Source organism: Sceloporus undulatus, chromosome 4, assembly GCF_019175285.1.
Source record: "Sceloporus undulatus isolate JIND9_A2432 ecotype Alabama chromosome 4, SceUnd_v1.1, whole genome shotgun sequence".
In the NCBI taxonomy this organism is placed as follows: domain Eukaryota; kingdom Metazoa; phylum Chordata; class Lepidosauria; order Squamata; family Phrynosomatidae; genus Sceloporus; species Sceloporus undulatus.
The window spans coordinates 6,104,339-6,126,535 of record NC_056525.1 but is presented as its reverse complement, the minus strand read 5'-3'; the positions used below and the strand labels follow the sequence as shown (position 1 = coordinate 6,126,535).

General features: G+C 44.8%; 1 protein-coding gene across 3 annotated transcripts in view; it reads right to left on the bottom strand.

Moving 5' to 3' along the window:
- The window catches only part of LOC121929286 (tyrosine-protein phosphatase non-receptor type substrate 1-like), a 199,844-nt gene that overhangs the window by 149,274 nt on the left and 28,373 nt on the right, over window positions 1-22,197 (bottom strand). Inside the window, exons 1-2 of one of the 3 annotated variants that reach the window (XM_042464674.1) lie at window positions 16,084-16,191; window positions 15,312-15,399 (exon numbers count right to left, since the gene is read on the bottom strand). In XM_042464674.1, the coding sequence (XP_042320608.1) occupies window positions 15,312-15,399; window positions 16,084-16,095 (100 nt within the window). In that variant the 5' untranslated portion in view covers window positions 16,096-16,191. Of the gene's footprint in view, window positions 1-15,311; window positions 15,403-16,083; window positions 16,192-22,197 lie in introns of those variants that run through there. The other 2 variants (XM_042464675.1, XM_042464676.1) reach the window with 2 other exon arrangements.

The window sequence follows — 22,197 nt, the reverse complement described above, 5'->3', positions numbered from 1 at the left end:
TTGGCATTCCAGATAAGGGAGACTCAACCAGTATTTATTTTAGACTGTAGAACTTTGGTGCAGCTGGCTTTGTTGTTGTGCCTTACATTGTACACTGCTGGCACTATATAAATAAATGCATGTGTGTATGTGTAAAACCTGTGTAACTAGCAAATACCCTTAGGGCAAAGTGTCATTGATCTAGGGTTGTAAAATCAGGAGCACCACCATGCATTCCAACATTTAAACTGGGAAACATGTGGCCAAATAAGTATAGTTAAGATGGCAAAACAGTAGCTATCAATGAGGAGGAAAGCATAAACTAGAAGTTTCTTTTGCCTGAGCCCCACTCTCATCTTTCTGTTTCCCACTCCCCCGTTGAGTTAACTAATAGCAAACCACTTTTGTACTTTGAACTTGGTTTGCACAATGATGTATACAGCAATTGAAGGGGGAAAGTGGAAGGAAGAAAGAGAACGTGGGACACTTTAAAAGCAAGAAAAGAAAAGAAAGTGAGATGGAATAGCAGAGGATTAATTGAGACCGTCCCTGCAAAACCAGGACCGTTGGAGGGTATGCACCCCATGCATTATAGCAGCAAACTGAGACCAGGGAACAGCTCTTTGCATGGTCACAGTGACCTTCATGATGACATAGGAGTGGGATGTGACATCACGGGGAAGGGAATAGGCAAGGGTTGGGACTGACAACTAAAACTGATTCTGGGTCAGCTGATTGTAGAAAGGAGTAGGACACGATTTGGAGTAATGGTTTGTCTGTAGGATTGGACTCTGGCAGACTAGGGTTTGCACTCCTGTTCAACCATGAAAATCTTCTGGGTAAGCTTCAGTTGAGACCCAGTGTGGCGCAGTGGTTTGAGTGTTAGACTATGACTCTGGAGACCATGGTTTGATTCCCAGCTTGGCCTTGAAACTCACTGGGTGACCTTGGGCAAGTCACATGCTCTCAACCTAAGGGGAAGACAGTGGCAAATCTCTTCTGAACAAATAATCACTTCAGATGTCAACCCATATAGACACAACGGCCGGGAGTGCTTGTTATCAGCTTTGGCTGTTACGCCAGCTGCAACTCTTCCTGCAGCCAGGAGACCCGAAAACTGTGCTGCATGCACTGGTAACCTCATGACTTGACTTCTGTAATGCGCTCTACATGGGGCTACCCTTGTGCTTAGTTCGGAAACTTCAGTTACTCCAAAATATGGCAGCCAGATTAGTCACTGGGAGATTCTAGAGGTGACCATATAACACCAATTCTAACATCTCTTCACTGACTGCCTATTAGTTTCCAGGTACAGTACAAGGTATTGGTGATAACCTTTCAAGCACTTCATGGCTTGGGTCCAGCCTACTTGCAGAATCACCTTCTTCAATATAATCCGCCCCATGCACTTATGCCCTTGGGAAAAATTTAATATAGCCAACAAAAATTGAGTGTTGGACTACAACTCTGGAAACCAGGGTCCGATTCCTAACTCGGCTGTGAAACCCACTGGATGACCTTGGCCAAGTCACATATTCTCAGCTGCAGGAGAAAGCAATAACAAACCTCCTCTGAACAAATCTCAGCAAGAAAGCCCCATGGTAGGTTCGGTCGCCATAAGTCAGAAATGACTTGAAGGCATACAACAACATTTCAACTCCATTAGCAACAGCAAATTAATTTCCCTTGAGAGCCAAGGAGTCTGTGGCCAAACAAATGTATCTCTGCTTTATGGATTTGAGGTTTTGTTGTATCTTTTGTTGCTCTACAGCTAACATGGCTACCCCTGAATATGAATCTAAAGGTAATGTGAAAATAATTCTGACTTTGTTCCACTGGATAAACAGTTCTCATTGCTTGTCAAGTTGCCAGCATGGTCCCCAAGGCCAAGCATGCCACATATGCCCCAAAAAGATCACCTTCCCTCCATTCCTGGTAGACTTCTCCAGCCACTCAGTTTCAGTTCCTCACAGTCACGGGAAATGCTTAGAATAGACTCCTCAGGACATAGATCTTTGCCCCTGCAGGTGGCTATAAATGAAATTGGAGGAGCTGGGCCAATGCATCATCATTTCATCCAAGCAGAGAAAATTAAAAAGCTATCAGTACCGCAGCGGAGGGAGGGGAGAAGCATTACTGCAAATCACACACACATACACACACAGACAGAGTTTTCCCAGAAAGACAAAAAAAGAAAAAAGGAGAACTGGTATACTGACTCAAGTCTAGACAAGCAAGGAAGTAGAAGCCAGACGTAAGAATGTTGAACCAGCAAATACCATCCAACCCGGCTAAATAAGGTTGCCAGGTCAGAAACATTTTGGACCCTGAGATTTCAAGCCCAAAATCTGGGACCCAGGGATAAGTCCCTACTGATGTTTGAAAGGGGTAGGAAAGAGAGGACCAGGTGATGCCCACCAGTCTATGGCAGCCAGCAAAGGCCTGTAACATACAGTAAGATCTAGCAATAGCAGTTTCATTTATCTAGCACTTCATACTGCCTAGCAGTCTCTATGCCAGTGATGGCGAACCTATGGCACACGTGCCAGAGGTGGCACTCAGCGCCCTCTCTGTGGGCACATGTGCCATCGTCCCAGCACAGAGTTTGCCAGAGTTTGTTATTAGAAAGCCTGAGGGACATGGCACTTTGCAATAAATAAGTGGGTTCTTGGTTGCAGTTTGGGCACTCAGCCTCGAAAAGGTTCACCATCACTGCTCTATGCAGTTTCCAACTATAAGCTAACTGCCCCCAACAAACTGGGTACTCATTTTAGCAGCCCACAAGAGAATGGAAGGCTGAGTGGACCCTGAGCCCTTAGGTAATATTGAACTCGCAACCTTATGGTTTGTGAGTTACTGGCTGCACACTTTTCAAGACCATGCTCTCACCCTGAGATTCCTCTCCCTCCTCTTGAAAGCTGTAGATATGGGAACATGTCCCCCAGCCTCCAGGCCAGTGCCTGAGATCTGAGAACCCTATAATGGTCCCCAAATAAGCTGTCTGGATCTCAGGGCATTGCCTTGATTCTCAGGACCTGGAGCTTCTTCTCTGGTCTTCAAGCGGCGGGGGGGGGGGGGGGATTCTCAGGGTAAAAGCATTGTCTTGCAAAAGTGTGCGTGTTCCTCATTAATTAGTTTGAATAATTGAATCCTATCCTATGCAGCTGCAATTTATTATATTATTATTATAGTTTATTTCTACAGCGCTGTAAATGTAAACAGCGCTTTACATACAAATAATCAAATCAATGAAAATATAAAAATATTAAACCTGCCAATGGGGAACAATCTACAAAATAAATATAAACAATAAGTAATAATATAAATAAAATTAATTAAAAAAGCAGGCCACAATTAAAACATCAACATCCACTATCTAATCAAATATCAGATAAATAATCACACAATGCCTGGGAATGCTTCCCTGAACAGGTGGTCTTCAACTCAGATTTAAAAGTCGTGAAAGAAGTGATGAGCCGTGTTTGTGGGGGAAGAAGGTTCCAGGAGTGAGGGGCAGCAAGTGAGAAGGAACGGATCCGGGACGGGGCAGTGGAGCTCCTAGGCTGGGACAGCAGACCTTGACTACCAGACGGAGGGTACGAGTGGGAAGGTGAGGAGAAAGAAGATCAGATAAATAAAGGGTGGCCAGTCCATGCAGGTCTTCAAAAGTCAGCAACAGACGCTTATACTGAATACGGAAGGGGAGCCAGTTAAGGGATGATAATAAAGGAAAAATATGGTCAAAGCGGCGAGTGGATGTAATGATGTGTGCCACTGAATGCTGAATGGAAATTAAAGGATGAAGATGAGAGAGAGGAAGCCCTGCCAGGAGGAGGTTGCAGTAATCTAGTCAGGAGATCACCAGGGCATGGACCAGAGTCTTGGCAGTGGAGGTGGAGAGAAATGGACAGATTTTGGCAATGTTGTAAAGAAAGAATCTACAGGCTTTGGCTGTGGCCTGGATATGGGAGATGAAAGACAAATCAAAAGTGAAACCAAGACTACAGGCTTCCTGGACTGTCAAATAGGAATGTCATCAACCGAAACAGAAAAGGAGTATTGGAGGGAGGTCTTAGGTGGAAAGACAAGAAGCTCTGTCTTGGACATGTTGAGCTTCAAACACAGATAGCACATCCACTGAGAGACAGCTGTAAGACAAGATGAAACTTACTGTTCAAGCCCTGGAGAAAGGTCAGGGATGGAAAGATACAGCTGAGTGTCATCAGCGTACAGATGATAGGAAAAACCAAAAGAGCTGATAAGTTTTTCTAGGGACAATGTGTAGAGAGAGAGCTGCAATCAATGCTTATGGTATTGTGCTTAATGACATTGCAAGGGGTCATTCCTAGGTCAGTTTTTGGTTCCCCAATCTTAGGACTATATATCCAAATGGCTGTCACAATGGGTTGGACTCAATGGTCTATTGGGCCCCTTCCAACTCTGTGATAGTTTTGATCTCACAACTATTTCCAAACATTTCCCTTCGGTCTCCACTAGAATGAGGCAATATGGCTTGGAAATGAAAATCCCATGGAAAAGATTAATCAGAGCAGTGGTTTCCAACCTTTACTTAGAGGGTCACATCTCAGAAACTGTTGAAAGCTTATATAAAAACACACACACAATGTTGCATATGAATTATTTCATGGCCTTGGAAATTGATTTCCCTCACATAGACTAGTCTGGAACAGGGAGAAAAAATCTACCATGAATGCTTGAAAAGACTAAACATTTATCTTAAAATTCACCATGACGGAAAATAATTCAGAATAACGGAAGGAAATCAAAGGAGGAAAAATGGTCGCCTAATTCACAGATTCCTTGAAGTCCATCCATGGACACCCTTGGGCTCCAAGTTAAGAACTTCTGCACTACAGACTCCCAGCATTGCAAAATAACAACTCATGATTTCATTTGCATCTAGCTGACTATTATGTCACCAACAGTGTTCAGCCAGATACTTCTGGGAAAGCTCATGGGGAAAGCACAAAGATGGTGGCCTTCCCTCATTTGTTGACCTTTCCCAAAAACACACTGTCGACACACGCAGTGCCCCTTTCACATTACGCAGTTTATAAACCAGCCACTTTTGGTCCTAAGCCAGCAGAAAAGTAGTCTATCCAAAAGTGCAACAAATGAATAAACATTTGGATACCATTTTAACTGCTCCATTCTTTCAAATCCTAGGGGTTGTTGTTTCACAAAGCATTGATGATCTCTCAAATGATGGTTTGTAACATCTTGCCTGATGAAGAAGCCATGGAGCTTGGAAAGCTTGCAAGAAGTACCGTATATACTGGACTAGAAGTCGACCTCATGTATAAGTCAAAAGCAGATTTTTGAGCCAAAATTATGGATTTTGATATGACCCATGGATAAGTCGAGGGTAAAACCTAGAGTTGAGTGACAAAAGATCTAAAGGATGAAGCAAAGGAAAGCAATGCCAAATAAGTTACAAAATTCACACTAAAGGCTGGATGAATGAGAGAGTAGAGGATGGTCAGTGCTTTCAGGACAGATTGCCTTTCACCACTTAAATAAGAGTTAAGTACTGTACAGAACTAACATTGATCTGTGGATAAGTCAATTCAGGTTTTTTTTTGGGGGGGGGCAATTTTTTTGACTAAAATTTCTAGATGTATACATGAGTATATACAGTATATTCTGCATTTCGGTTGGCCAGTAAAAGTATCACTGCTGAATTTTTCTTTGTATATGTTTCTAAACGTTAGCAATGAGACTATCCAGGCAGATCTGCAGTCGCATCCACACTGCAGAAATAAAACAGTTTGACACCATATTCACTGCCATGACTCAATCCTGTGAAATTCTGGGGGTTACAGCTTTGTGAGAAATTTAGCCATCCCTGTCAAGAGACCTCTGGTGCCCTCTCAAATGACAGATCCCTGAATCCCGTACCACTGAGCCATGGAAGTTAAAAGTGATGTCAAACTGCTTTATTTCTACAGTGTGGAAGCAGCCTGAATCTATAACGCCACTGCCTTCCCTGCCGTTGTCTTCTTGCCACCTCTGCAGGAGCTATCCACAATTTTTTTCCTGAGTACAGGATCAGCTCCAACACACCAACACTGTTCTTAAAGCCAACAAGGCTTTTTCAAGAGTCCCTCTACAGTCTCTCCACTTATTTGCTCAACTCCTCCTTCCTCCACATTTCTTCTTGCTCTAATCACAAAGGTCCTGGTCATCTCACATCTTGACACCAAGCGATGCTTGCAAAAAAAAAAAATACTGAGTGCGCGTGTGTTCATATATTCCTGTATCTGTTGTGATATTGCTCCATTGTGTTTATTTATACTATTTCATACTCCCTTCAGAAAAGGTCAGCGTGGTGCACAAATAACAAAGACGTGAAATGGCATAACAAGAAACAATTGCAAACACAGCGCCAAAAGATAACACAGTAGCTAGTCAAACATAACAAACCAGCAATTAGCATCTCCCCAGTCCAGCCTAGTAAATACATGCACCAAAACAGAGCAGTTTTCACTCATTTGGAAATACTGTTTGGGAAGTGCTCAGAAATGGGTCATTTGCAGGTGCCATCTGATGCCCAGAGTAGTAATAATCCAATTACCTGGTTCTCTGTTAGGACTAAAGTTCCCTTCGCTCTAAATTCAGATTGTCTGACAGACTTGGGTTTCAGTCTGCGTCGTGAAATGTTTATACGCGAAGACTCTCCCTCTCTCTATATTTTGCACTCTTAGAAATAGCATGCCTATCATTTTCTCCAACAGGAGATCCCAGGAGCGAGTACATTTCCCTGCAGTAAATAACAGTAACCTGCAGATTAGTTCTGTGCACCTTTCAGTCTGCATCTGTTCGCAGGAGTGAGAGGCACACAGCTGCCTGGCTATTCTTTACTCAACATCGCCATTTTCAGGGGTTAAGACCCCCTTCGACACTTTCCAACTACCTTGTGCATGTCGCACTTGCTTGCAAAACTCACCTTCATTGCTTTGCATTTACCGACACCACTAGACAAGAAAGACAAAACGAAACCCTTTCGCTATCATTGCCAAAACCTCATACCTTAAGACATAGGTTGGAAAATTTTGACCTGGGGAGACAGCCGTGCCCTCATTTATACCTTTCAATTGCCCCAATTTGGCAGAGATAATCCCAATTTATCCTCTGCCTTCCCACTCTTTTCAGTGGCTTTAAAAATGTCCCAGTTTCTCTTTCTTCCTCCCACTTTTCACCTTCATCCTCCGCTTACTTCCATTGCCATAATATGAGTTCAAAAACAGTTTGCATGGAAGGGAGAAGGGCAGGGGACAGAATTTTGACCTTCCCAGTATGTTCAGGCAGAAACAAACTGGTGCAACCTCTCTTCAGCTGAATCCACACTGTAGAAACAATCCAGTTTGATACCATCTTAACTCCCATGGCTCAGTGCTACAGAATTCTAGGAACTGTAGTTTTGTGAGACAGGTAGCCTCATTTGCCAGAGAGCTCTGGTGCCACAGCAAACTACAGTTCCCAGAATTCCTTGGCACCGAGCCAAGGAATATTTCTGCAGTGCAGATGCAGCCCTAGTGTGTGTGTTCTCCCTCATTCAAAACTTTTGCCATCTTAAATACAGTTGGATGTTGCTTGGCCACATGTGTCCCATTATTCATCTGTGAAATACAGAATAGTATACTGGCTATTTTAATACTACTGACTGGCTCAGACTTCTCAGGTTTTGTGTTTGTTTCTGGGGGGTGGGGGGGTGGGGAATGGATGAACGGCCTCTCCTGGGAAAGCGATTTACTTTTATATAGGTTGTAGGCCTCCCTACATGGTTTAACACTTTAAAAATTCTGGTTCCTTAAAACCAGAAGTGGAATTTTGGCAGCTTCTGGGGTCTTTTTTAAAAGCCCCCCCCCCCCCCCCCCGTTCATTATTTGAATGTGCAAAGCTCCCTGAAAATTCCAGACCAGGAAACTGACCCAAAGTGTCACTGCAGGAAAACTACTGGCTTCGTTGTTGTTTTATGCCTTCAAGTCGTTTCCAGCTTATGGCAACCCTAAAGCAAACCTATCATGGAGATTTCTTGGCATGTTTCTTCAGAGGGGTTTGCCATCCTCTGAGGCCGAGAGTGTGACTTTTTTATTTTTAATGTTTATGCCTTTGTTAAAGTTTGTGTATGTATGTATGTTGCTCCTTGGAAAATTATTAATGATATCCTTGGAGAATTATTAATACCACTGTAAAATAAAATAAATAAGTTGATAGCAAAGGGCTAGCACGGTGCTGTGTGAAAGGGCCCTTGCTCAGAGAGTCTCCACTGCATGCTAAGTGCGATCATGTGAGCAAAAGGGAAGCAGGAAAATTTTGCAGCAGAACTTGCAATTGGGCAATCCTGTTTGCCCACAGTTGCTGGGGCAGGCTGGAGTGCGGGTACAGAAGAAAGTTAGAAAGGCCAATGTGGTAAAAAGCCAGGGGAACAACCAAGCCTTGAGACTGTGTGCATTTGCCTTCAATTCCCCTGTTGACTTATGGTAACTCCATGAATTTCATGGAGGCAAGAAACATTCTGAGGTTTTGAAAGGATGTCATACTGAAGATGGAGCAAACTTGTTATCTGCTGTTCTAGAGACTAGGGATGTATATACAGTACGCTGCAGAAATAATGCAGTTTGACACCACTTTAACTGCCATGGCTCCTGGGATTTGTAGTTTGGTGAGGTACCAGCCTTCTTGCGCAGAGAAGGCTAAAGACCTTGTAAAACTATAAAACCCAGGAGTCCATAGCATGGAATTACAGTACTTAAAGAGGTGTCAAGTGGCATCATTTCTACAATGTAGATGCACCCTAGGTAGGACATGGACCAATGGATCCAAACTAAAGGAAAAGATATTCCACCAAAACATTAGAAAGATATTCCTGAGGATAATTGCTGTTTGACAGTGGACTTTGCTGCCTTGGAGTGGGCTGGGGTCTCCTTTTTTGGAAGTTTTTAAGCAGAGGCTGGATGGCCATTTGTTGGGAGTCCTTTGATGGTGTCCAATTCTAGCTTAGAATTAGACTAGACTACACCATGAAAGCCATTGGGTGACCTTGGGCAATAACTTGAAGGTATTCAGTGGACTAAAGGTTCTTTAGAGCTAGTGAGTTATATGATTTTAGTGTGGGACTATGACTCTAGAGACCAGGGTGTGATTCCCAGCTCAGCCATGAAACCCAGTGGATGACATTGGGAAGCCATGCTCTCTCACCAACATCAGCACAAGATATGATGCTTTTAACTTTAGGGAGGCAATGGCAAACTTCCTCTGAACAAATCTTGCCAAGAAAACCCCATTGCAGGTTCATCTTAGGGTTGCCATAAGTCAGGAACAACTTGAAGGCACAAAACAACTTAGTCTACTATGCCAATTCTGCCCACCTGTGGCTTCCCATTCAGATAGGTGTGACATCCATTGGTGAGAGGGCCTAAGAGGGAGGCTGCACCACATTTCACCTGTAATGTTTCCCAACACAGACAATTTGCACATTCAGCTGAGAGCTACACACTTGCATAGGTATGCACATGAATCAGCCCCAAAGAAGAATAGGGAAGGAGAGGATGAGAAAGCAGCTCATTCGAGGAAAAGGCTCGTGGATGTGTTTTGCCTACACAGAGACTAGAATATGGAGATCCTGTTGACAGTTTTAGCTATGTAGGAGGGCACTAGGAAGAAAAGAGGAGATATGAAAGCCAAAAAATGAGGTGGAATATCAGAGCAGCTGCACAGAGCTAGGCATAGAATAAGTGGTAAAAGACTTGAGCTATGAGTCTAGAACCTGGATCTCTTCTCGGTCATGAATTCACCAGGAGTCCTCAAGCAAGTCATTCCCTCTCAGCTTCAGCTAACCTTTGAATTTTGAGCATTTACATGAGCCTAGGGTGACCAGATGTCTTCTTTTTCCTTGATATGTTCTACATTTCAGGCTTCTGCCCAAGAAGAATTCCAAAATGTCCTCCAATTTGAGCATGACTAAGAAGCATGGGTTTATATTTATATTAGTGTTTTTAGCTTTTATTTTCCTGGAATATCCTACATTTTGCGTGCCTTGTCCTCCTTTGCGATTATGACTTCTGGTCACCATGCAAGAACCTTTCATTGTTGTTATGCACCTTCAAGTCATTTCTGACTTATGGAGATCCTAAGGTGGACTATAATGACATGTTCTTGACAACACTGGTTCAGAGGAGGTGTGCCAACCCCTTCCCCTGTGGCTGAGAGCATGTGACTTGCCCAGGGTCACTCAATGGGTTTCATGACTGAGCAAGGAACCGACTGAGCAAGGAACCAAACCCTGGTCTCCAGTCGTAGTCCAACACTCAAACCACTATGCCATGCTGGGCATGAAGCTATACCCTCCATGATTTCACAGAGGAAACCTGAGACACATGCAGCCAAGATGGCAAACGTTATGAATGAGGAAGAAGATACCAGCTAAAAAAGGCTGCATCTGTTTGCTTTTGCCTGAGCCTGCTGGGATTCTGCTCATGGCAGTCCTCTCCCCTTTGCTGTGTCAACTGAGGGCAAACTAGCTTTGCACTTCTGACTCAGTTTGCAGCAACTGAAGTAAGCTGAGGACAGAAGGGAAAGTTGGAAGTGGAGAGAGAAACTGTGACATTTTAAAAGCAGCTGAAAAACTAGGGCAACAAAAGATTAATTGCCAAAGAGAGACAACTGGAGGGTATGCTGACCTACATTAGAGGGTTGTTGTACAAATAACAGCAACCATCACTTGCCATGGGAACTAAGAAGCATGTAACACCAAACAGAAACAGAGTATTTTGTCGATGGTCTTATAAAATGGAATACTCTGTTTCTATTTGTCATTAGGTATTAGCTACAATCCATGTGGAGTAGGTTTGGGTTTACATGTTTTCTTTGTTGGTGTGAGTGGTTTGTAGATCTCATCTCATCCTTCTTGAATTCAGTGACGACAACACCAACATCAGCACAAAATATGATGCGTTTAACTTTAGAAACCTCTATGTCCGTTGTGATTCTACATTATGATTCACAGGGGAAATCTGTAAAGCATGGGACACAACAGATGTACATGTGGGGAAGTGGGATGGTGGTTTAAATTTGAAATTATTCATTCCCAAGTCTGAAAACAGGCTTCCCAACAATTAGGAAACACCAATGGAAAGACTATGACACTGGTGAGGAAAAACATATAGGTTTTCCCTCTCACACAAAAACCTGTTTCTGTATAGAAAAATGGTTTCCTGCACACTGTTTTCCTTTGCAGGAAACCTGATTTCTGCACAGAAGGCAGATTTTTTTTGCTCAAGAAAATGCATCTTTTTCCCCACAGAATACCACCCCCAGAAAACACAAACACACATCAGGATGTTCAAAGATGTGCAGGAATACAGATAGTGCATCCCTTGCCCTGGACTCCAAAGTCTGAAATACTCCGAAACCCAAAATTGTTCACATGGTTTGGCTGAGATAGTGACACCTGTGCTTTCTGATGGTTCAATTGACACAAATGTTGCTTTATGCACAAAATTATTAGAAAGACTATGTATGGAATTATTTTCAGGCTATGTGTATACAAAATAGAAATGAATTTCACATTTAGACTTGGGTCACATCTACAAAATATCTCATTATATGCAAATATTCCAAAATCTGAAATAATCCAAAATCCCAAACCTTTCTGGTTCCAAGCAGTTCAGATAATGGAGACTCAACCTGTACTGTGGAGGATTATTCTCTCTCTCATAGGGGGAAATACTGTTTTACTTATTCATCCCCTCACGTGAGAATGAAAGGTTTGAGGATTTACATCTTTAGTATGTACAACGAGAACACAACACTGCTGCTGTCTACTGTCATGTGCCTTCAAGTCATTTTCAACTTTTCCCAACCCTACAGTGAACCTATCATGGTTTTTCTTGGCAAGATTTGTTCAGAGGTTTGCCATTGCCTTCCCCTGAGGCTGAGAGATTGTGACTTGCCCAAGGCCACTTAATGGATTTCATGGCTGTGCTGGGAACTGAACCCTTGTTTTCAGACTGGTAATCCAACACTCAAGCCACTACTTTACCCATACATAGCGGATGTCATAACAGAATCAAGATGGTGCATCCTAACCCCAAAAAAGTATACAGTCGTCCCTCCAAATCTGTGGACTTGAAATACACTACTTGAAAATCCGTGGAGGGATGACCACCATTAACCTCAATGGGGGGCACGCCCATGGGCATGCGCCCCACATGCATGCACCCCATTCAAGCCTATTGGGCCAGAATATGCACAAGTTTTGGAACACACAGGGGGGTCCAGAATGTATCCCCCGCAAGTTCCAAGGGGCAACTGTACATACTTGTGTGCCAGGTAGACATTTGTAGTGGGAAATGTCATTTCTGCAGGAAGGCTCACATGCTGAGCCATCCTTCAGTCCAAAAGGGATCCTCTTCTCCCCCTAAAAGGTTTAATCCAAACATTAAGCATCTTTAAGTGGGGCTGCACGGCAACAGAGTCACTAGCCTACGATGCCAATTAGCTACAGGCGGATGGGCAGCTCTCAAAATGCCAAGGAAGCGGCGGAGTCCCTTGTTTGAAAACTTTCCAAGAAAAAGCTTCGACAAGGACAGGCCAGCATGTATAGGATATCCTACTGCCTTTGGGCAATTGTCAGAGAAGGCAGCCAGCTGGATCCAAGCCAGTTCTCCAATTAACCTGTCGTTCCTGACAAGTGCCAGGTAAAAGAAGAGGAAACAAATATTCCCATTGTATAGATGGGGAACTGAGAGTCAGAGAAAGGCCTTGTTGCATTCAAATGCAGGTGCCTGTGGATTTTTTGCTGAAAGAAGGGTGGAGGTCCTCTTCAAGAAAACCAGGCCATTAAAATAACAGCAACACACATAGCTATTAAGAATCAGAACTCATGCCCAAATACAGATTTTAACCATGGTCTTCCAGAATCCTAGCCCAGCAGTTAGACTACAAATGGATTTTAAACATTCATGGTAGTGTAAGCCAGCATGGTGTATTGGTCTAAGTACTGGACTAGGATTCTGGAAGACCATGATTCAAATCCCTGCTTGGGCATAAGAACCCACCAGGTGATTTTAGGTGAATCATACTCTCTCAGTCTCAGAGGAAGTCAGTGGCAAACACCCTCTAAAGAAATCTGGCCAAGCAAACCCCGTGATTCGTCTTAGGGTTGCCATCGATTGCAATGACTTGAAAGCACACAATAACAAAATCCAAGCCTCACAAGTACACTAAGTCAGAGGCAAAAGATCCAAGTACTACGTCAGGCATAGTTCGGCCAAAATCTTGTTTTCTGTAGCCTTGGCCAAGGCACCAACCTTTCACTTTTACATGGATAGAGCCACCAGTTTAAAGAAAGGTGAAGAGTATTAACACCACACAACTATAACCGTTTGATGCCACTTCAACAGTCTTGGCTCTGTCCTACAGGTACCTGGATTTGTAGTTTCAGGTGGAACATAGAATTATCCAGTCTGTTCCCCTAGCAGAGCATTCCAAGTCCTTCACCACTCCACAGATCCCATGATTCCACAGAACAGAATTATAGCAGTACAAGTGGTATCAACCTGTTATAATCTGGAAGTGTATATACATCCATGGATCACAATGGGAAGCAATGGGATATACAACCTCAACCCTTTCTGCCTTATTTTAGGTGAAGCAAAACAACACATGCAGCAGAACCTGGAAATGTTTGGGCCATTCCAACACCCAGAATCTCTCAGCCAGCTGGAAGGCCCATTTTGGGAGTTGTAGTCCCCAAAAGGAACATTGCGAGTCTCTGACATGAACATAGTGACCTTGTGCATGAACGCTGTGACCTTTATTGATTGACACACGGAAAAGCAAAATCGTCCAATGCTTGTTAAACACCCTTGAGCTCATCCTTTGGTGAACCTTCAACATGAGTTCCAGAACTAGAAGGCACCCTCCAGATAACTTTACAGAGGCACTTTGACAACAGACTGAGCCCTTCTTGGGTGGGGTATTGCCCCTGAATAAAAAGTCTGCAGCCAACAGAGGAGATGAACCCTAAAATATGCAGGCCCTGGGTACTACGTATTTTAGGTTTATCACCATTTTGCAGTCTGCTGCTGAAACAGTCCCAAGTACAATGCTGGCAGTCAATTTCATTGAATACCAAGGTCAGGATTTCCCTGCTATAATCTTGCCACTCTCTATTGTGGCTGTGAGAACAGGACAGTGAAAAAAGCTGATAGGAAGAAAACTAACTCATTTGAAAGGTGGTGGTGGAGGAGAGTTCTGTGGATCCCAGGGACTGCCAAAAGGACAAATAAATGGGTTCAAGAGCAAACCAAGCCTGTACGCTCCCTAGAAGCCAAAACCACTGGAGTGAGGCAGTCATACCTTTGACAGGAGAAGACAAAACTACTTAGAAAAGACAATAATGCTTGGTAAGGTGGAGAAAGACCGTATTCTAAATGGATAGACTACAGCAAAACCTGAGCAGGGCTGTTGATGACAGGGTGACTTGGAGGTCTCTCATTCACAGAGTGGTCCCAAGCTGAATTTGACTTGACAGCGATGAACAGCAAAACAACATAGGGGAAACACCAGTCCACCTTATATGGGAGTTGCAAAGACATGTACACAAAATGCTCCCTGCCAGTTAGAAAGCTACATAAGTGCCAGAGATCCCTATCACCACCATCATCATCACCACCTCCTCCTTCTTCGATAAGGAGAAGGATGTCAAAGAAACTCACAAGATAAGGCATCTTATCTCTCCAGCCCTTTTCCTCTCTGTTACCTTCTTTGCAAAAAGGGCCCCTCCTCTTGTAAATGCCAGATGGACTCCACTAGGGTCACACCACTCTCACCTCTAGCTCTTCCTCCACCTTTCCCACACTTGGCACTTCTCCTCGCCTTCAGAAATCCCCTGGCACCCAAAAGAACAGGCCAGGGCACACAGCGAAGCACCAAACGTAGGCGTACATTGGCGGAGAGGGATTTTTCCCCATAAGCTTCCTTGAAAAGGCTTGGGGGGCCTGATCCCCACAACTCACCAGCTCTGTGCTTGCTCCAAAAGATGGCCCTTGAACCACAAAAAGCAAATCCATGCACATGGGGCAACCAGCCCAAAAACCAAGCTGTGAAAAACAAGAATGCTTTGCCTTTGCCTGTTACACAAGAGGGGAGGTTTTGGTCTGCCAGCAAAGCAAAGGAAGCAGAGGGAGGCAACAACAAGGAGGGGGATCAAAGCAAAGTCAAAACAAGGGACTGCTTCCTTTGCTGGAAAACACAAACAAATGCCCCCCCTCCACAAAAAACAAACAAACAGGTAAGACACTTACCTGGCCATCTGGAAAAGAACAGTGGCATCAAGCAGTAAGTCAGGAGACCTCTGGAAGAAGAAATGCCCCAAGCATCCATGGTGGTTTGCTACTGGAGGGGGAAAAGGGGACGAAAGGAAGAAAAAAGGGAGGGAGGGAAAAATAAAGAAAGAGTTGTATGAAACCAGAATCAAAGAGAGATGCTTTGCAAAGGCTTCTTCTCCTCTTTTGCTGTGTGAAGGGCAAAGGACTCAGGGAGGAGGAGGAGGAGGGAAGGAAAGCAAGGCAAGCAACATCACTAGTCCATCCCCAAAAGGAGGAAGCCAGACCCAAAAGAAGAAAAAGAAAAGGGGGAGGAAAAAGAAAAGCAGAAGGAGGGGAGTGGGGGAGAGAAGAAGAAAAAAGGAGGAGAAGGGGGGGGGGGGAAAGAGAAGCGCGAGGAAGCCAAAAAAAAAAAAAAAAGAGAGAGAGAGAGAGAGAAAAGCTGCCAAGCACAGCCCCAACCTATTTTTACCAGCTGATGAATCAGAAGTTTGCCACCCTTTCCTTCCCTTTCCTGGAGGCATCAGAGAAAGAAAAGTCAATAATATTATTATTAATATTAATAATAGTAATAAAATGTGTTTGGGGGGAGAAGATGTGGGTTGGAGGAGAAGGGGGAAAAGGATGCTTTGGCCAACTCTGCAGCAGCAGCCTGGAGCACGTCTGGCAAGACACGTACACATAACATACACACACCACACACACACCCAGAGAGTGCATGGGGAAAGGAGAGAGACGTGCGCCCACTTACCTGGCAGAACATTGATGCGCAGCGCAGGGATACTGCTCCACTCCTAAGGGGAGTTTCTGCTTATTTTTGGAGGGTGGCACTCTAAAAAAGCCCTCCTCCTTGGCACACAAAGACCCTGGGGCTCGATCACTCACATGCCAAAGAAGAGGGGGATGAGCACTGTTTAATTATTATTATTATTATTATTATATTATATTATATTTGGAGAGGTTTGTCCCCCTTTCTTCCTCTCTCTTCCAGGCCTCTTCCGAAAATCGTCTCCTAAGAAAAAAAGGGGATGCCAGCTGCGATGCCCACCGAGCCCTTGCCGCAGAGCAGGGCAGCCTTCTAACGGGAGCTCCAAACGCTGGGCGAGAAGAAGGAGAGACAGTGTTGTGTGTGCGCGCCCCCTTTTTTGCAGCCCTTGGCAGCCGATGCCAGGCTGCCCTTGCCAGTCTCTTGGACTTCGCCTGCTCCTTGGCTCCTGCTGCTTCGCTGTCCTCTTTCTCTTTCTCTTGCAGCCTCGCTCCTTCTTCGCAGGAGCCAACAATGGACCACTTCAGGAGCAAAGAAAAGGACTGAGGACAGGGGGCAGAGAGCACAGGGACCAGCTTGAAAGAACTGCTTCTTGCAACCTTAGGGCCCCCCTTTCTTCCTTCCTTCCTTCCTTCCTTCCTTCCTTCCTTTCTTTCTTTCTTCTCTTTCCTTCCCTCCTCCCTTCTTTCTCTTTTTCCTTCCTTCCTTCCTTCCTTCCTTCCTTCCTTCCTTCCCTCCTTCCTTCCCTTTCTTTCCCTCTCCCTTCTTTCCTTCCCTCCCTCCCAGGGAGTTTTCTTGCTTTTCTCCTTTTGCAAAAGCAAGCTGGAACCAGGAATCGGAGGAAAAGAAACCTGGGGGGTATGTTATAGCCTTGGTGGCCCTGCTTCCCTCCCTGCCAACTTGCTTTGTTGTTGCTACTGCTTTTGGTAAGGTCACCCCTGCCTGCCTGGCATCAGCCGCACAGGGGTGCTTTTGCCCCCCTTCTCCTTCCCTTTCTTCTCCTTCTTCTTAAGGTGGGCTGGAAGGGTTGGGGTCCTTTCTCTTTTTCTTTCCCCCACTCTGTAGTTCTCCTGGCCCTTGCTTAGGAAAAAAAGAGGGAGATGAGTTGAGGGGATGAAGTGCAAGACTGAGAAAAAAGGAAGAAGAAAAAGAGGAGGAGGAGGGAAAGGAGGCAGAGCAGAAAAAGAAATGGGAAAGAAGAAGGAAAAAGAAAGGAGGAGAAGGACCAGAAAAAGGAGGGGAGAGGAAAGGAAAAGGAGGGAGGGAGGGAAGGAAGGAAGGAGACAGAGGAGAGAAGGGGGAGGAGGACAAAAAAGGAAGGGGATGAAGGAGACAGAGCAGAAAAATAAGGGAAGGAGGAGAAAAATGGGAAAGAAGAAGAAGAGAGGGACCAGAAAAAGAAGAGGAGGAGGAGGTGGGGAGGACGAAAAAAGGAGAAGGACAAGGAGGGAGGGAAATAAGGGGACAAAAAAGGATGAGGAGGAGACTGAGAAGAAAAAAAGGGGGAAGTAGAAGGGGGAGCAGAAGGAGGAAAAGAAGGAAGAGAAAAAGGAGGAAGGAAGGAAGAAAGGGGAACCAAAAGAAGAAGAGGATGAGGAGAAGGAAGGAAGGGGAGAGGAGGAGGAGAAAAAGGAGGAAGAAGAAGTAGGAAAAGAAAGGGAGGGAGCAACAAAAGAAAGGAGATGGAAGAGAAAAAGGGGGAGAAGTAGAAGGTGTAGAAAGGAGGGAGAAAAAGTAGAGGGGGAGAAAAAGCAGGAAGAGGCAGTGGAAAAGAAGGAGAGGAAGCAGGGAAAGAAAGAAAGGAGGAAGAGGACAACAAGAAGGAGCAGAAGGAAAAGAAGAGTGGAAAGAAGAAAAACAAAAAGAAAAGAAGGAAAAAAGTAGAAGGCAAGGAAGATGTGGAAAGGGGGAAGAAACAGAAGAGAAAAAGGAAGAAAGAAAGAAAAGAGAAAGAAGCAGAATGAGAAAGAAAAAAGTGAAAAGTGGAGCACAAGGAAAAATAGAAGGAAGCAGAAAGAAGAGGAGGGGAGAAGAAGAGGGGGAGAATGCTATGTATACACACACACAAACACACTCAGAGGTCATTCCCACTACATTTTAAAACGAATCAACAATTGGATTATACGGACATCGTTCCCACTTGAATTTGAGTCCGATCCTTATTCAACCAAATTTTCTTGCAATAAAGCAAAGCAGAGGGGGAAACCCTGGGTTTTTCTGACACTACTTTTCCAGCGGGTCTTTTGCCAAAAAGACACGCATAAAAAGACATGCTTTGCAGTGGGAACGACGACCCCGATTAATCGAATTCTCGATCCGGATTGGACTTGATTCGCGATTCGGCTTAAATACCCAGTGGGAACGACTCCTCAGTTGGACAGAGTAGCCTGCAGAAAATGCTCCTTCCTCTTCCTGTTCCCAGAGAGACCTTTCAGGGCTCTTCTCTGTCAGGTGAGAAAGGAATGGTCAAGGGGAGAGGGCTGAGCAAATTGGGCAGCTTCTGGAAACAGTAGGATGAAAACTTTGATGCACTCATTGCCAAGTTGAACATGAGTCAACAGTGTGATGCAGCAGCTAAAAAGGCCAAGATGATTCTAGTCTGCATCAACAGAAGTATAGTATCTAGATCAAGGGAGGTAATAGTGCCACTGCATTCTGCTTTGGTCAGGCCCCACCTGGAATATTGTGTCCAGTTCTGGGCAGCACAATTCAAAAAGGATGTGGACAAGATGGAGCGTGTCCAAAGGAGGGTGACCAAAATGGTGAAGGGCCTGGAAAACAGGGAGCTGGGTATGTTTAGCCTGGAGAAGAGATGGTTAAGAGAGGTTATGATAGCCCTGTTTAGGTATTTGAAGGGATGTCATATTGAGGATGTAGAAGGAAGTTTTCTACTGCTCCAGAGAATAGGACATGGAGCAATGGATGCAAACTGCAGGAAAAGAGATTCCACCTCAACATTAGAAGGAACTTCTTGACAGAGAGAGCTGTTCGACTGTGGAACGCACTTCTTCAGAGAATGGTGGGGTCTCCTTCTTTGGAGGTCTTTAAGCAGAAGCTGGATGGCCATCTGTCGGGGATGCTTTGATTGTGAGTTCCTGCATGGCAAGGAATTGAACTGGATGGCCCTTGGGGTCTCATCCAACTCTAGGTTTCTGTGATTCCTTCTAGCTGCCATCCACTCCTGGCTGTCTTCCCCACAATAGAACTGAATGCTTCCATCCTTTCCTCCAGCCCCCTACATGGCCTCCACCCCCATCTCTTTCTCTTCTCTTTTGCTCTCCCTCTGGCACACAACACAGGGCTGAGGAGACAAGCTTCCTTTGAAAAGCAAGGCAAAGCCCATCTGGGGAGCTGAGTTGGGCCTGGCAGCAGGCAAAGGAGGCAGGAAGGAGATGAGATGCTCCTTGCAGGAAATAAACAGGAAACAGAGAAGCAGGGAAAGACTGCATGGCTGGAGGGGGAAAAGAACTGAGACAGACAGGGGGGGGGGAATGATTGCAGATGGGTATGATTTATTACTCATCCTCCGAAAAACAAGAGACAGGTGGGTGGCTTTACCTCCACACACACAATTGCAAGTCAGCCATTTACACACATCCCCTTACTAATTGGGGAAGAGTCTTTCCAAACAATCAGACAATTGGGATTTTTTCTCCTTCCTCTAGCAATAATTTCTCTGCAATCCTTTCAAGTGTTGCAGCATCAAAGCAGCAACTTTCCTCTGGACACAGGCTGAGCATCCTAACTTTAGCTATTGCCCAGCAGCAAAGGGACCTATGAGGACAGAGAATGGGTGGTTTGTGCTCTTCCAAGGCTGTCTTCATGGCCCTTGACCCCCCCCCCCCCATTTCCAGATTCCCCCAAATGCCCTTTCTTTCCAGCATCACCTCCCAAAGAGGGGAAATGGATTTGCCTAGAAGCTCCAAAGAGCCACAATTCATCTATGCCTTTATCGATGGTCAATGATCCCCTGAATTGATTTTTTTGTGCCTGGCCCTCAGATCCTTGCATCCGGAGAGAAATATTTTAACATAAAATTAAAAATTAATATTAATTGGGTGGCGAGGGGGAGGTTACACTGGTTAATATACTCCTCCCACAATTTCTTGTTGTTCTGTAGTCTCAAATTATTTCCGACTTATGGCAACCCTAAGGCGAAACTAGCACAGGGTTATCTTGGCAAGATGTGTGTGCCTTCCTCTGAGGCTGAGAGTCTGTCACTTGCTCAAGGCCATCCAGTAGATTGTCAGGGCCAAGTGGGGATTCGAATCCTGGCCTCCAGAGTTGTAGTCCAATGCTCAAACCATTATACCATGTTGGACCATCTCCCTGCACTTTACAAAACCAGGAATAGACTTCCAGCTTTCTTTATTTGGCAGTGTTGGCAGTCTTTGTTGAACCCAGGGGCAAAAACATGGGCCCCAGATCCATTGCAATTGCCCAGCCCCATATGAGAGTCACAGACTGTACCATTTTTCTTCTCTGAGGTCACTTTGGCTGTGGTGCCACAAAATAATCACTCTTCTCCTGCTTCCTCCTCACCAATACCAAGCAAACACAGGCCTTTAGCCCTGGTAGCAACTTTAGATGCCATGCTTCAGAAATGGGAAGGGGACAGGATGAGGTTTGCACCTGATCATGCACAGAATATCTTGGAGAATGGAATTGAGCCATTCAGCCAGACTAATTTGCCCCCCCCCCCCGAAGTTCCCAATTGAACCAAGCCAATCGTATCTGACATCAGAGATAAATAGCTTTTTAAGACACGGGGTGGTTTATTCAAGGACAGGAACTCCGATTTATGGGCTAGCAAGGTTGTACAAGGAGGAGGTGACGGTTTGCAGACCTACTGAGGTTTGCAGGCCAGCTAGGAAGAGGTTAATAGGTGACGTGAAAGCTAGGTTTAAATATTTAAAAGGATATCATATTGAGGATAGAGTGAGCTTATTTTCTGCTGCTCCAGAGAATAGGACTCAGAACAATGGATGCAAGCTACAGGAAAAGAGATTCCACCTCAACATTAGGAAGAACTTCCTGAGGGTAAGAGCAGTTCAACAGTGGAAGATGCTGCCTCCAAGTATGGTGGAGTCTCCTTCTTTGGAAGCTTTTAAACTGAGTGCTTTGACGGTGTTTTCCTGTGTGGTTCCTGACTTTGAAAAATGGCCACCAAAGCGCATTAAGGGATGCGGGCTGCAGCCAGGCTGTACTCGGATGACGGATTGGGAGACAAAAGCCTTGCGATAGGACCAGGATGCAGCCTGAATTAGGCCTCAAAGCTGTGCGATAAGCCCCTTAGTTTTTAAGGTATTAATTGGGGTCACTTTTACTTTTGCAGAATACTCACAGGGTGGGGTGGGGGGAGAGGAATGGTAGCCCCTCTGCACCAGTTTGTAAGAACATCTGTCAAATGCTATTTCCCAACCACCACTGTCTGGAGACCCCTCCCAGCCTCCTGCATCGATTCATAACCATTGTGCCCCCCTTTCTTCTCTTGCGTTTCAGAAAGTGGAGGAAAGCCATTGGAAGACCAATCACGCATTTTGTCCTGTCTGGGCCTCAACGTTTATTCCTTCCCTTCATACATCAGCCCAGTCCTCTCTGCAGCTCAGCTTAGCGTACCAAATTTATGCCTAAAAACCCCAGGCACGCTTGCAAGTTGAGAGTTATGGCATTGTCCTTTCTAAAAAGCATGTTAACAGCTTCAAATTCTTTGTGCCAACAGGAAGAGATGGGGGGGTAATAATCACCTCTGTTGCTATGCCTTTGCACATCATACTTTACTTTTGCTGCAACATGAGTCCTTTGACATACTCATGACTTTCTCCAGAGGCTAAAGCCTCTCACTCCCTTCCCTTCAGGACTAAGGACATTATCACACAGGGAAAATTAAGAAAAAACAGGGGTTTAAATGGACATTTGCCCATGAAAATAGTGCGATTGTGATGATGATTAAAGAGGACTTATCCCAGCAATAAACAGTAATAAGCAGCAACAAATCATTCATGGGATTAGCCTGTGAAAATTGCGCAATCGCAGTGAAGATTTTCTCATGACATTGTGATTAAGGAGGACTTATCCCAGTAATAAACAGGCAATAAC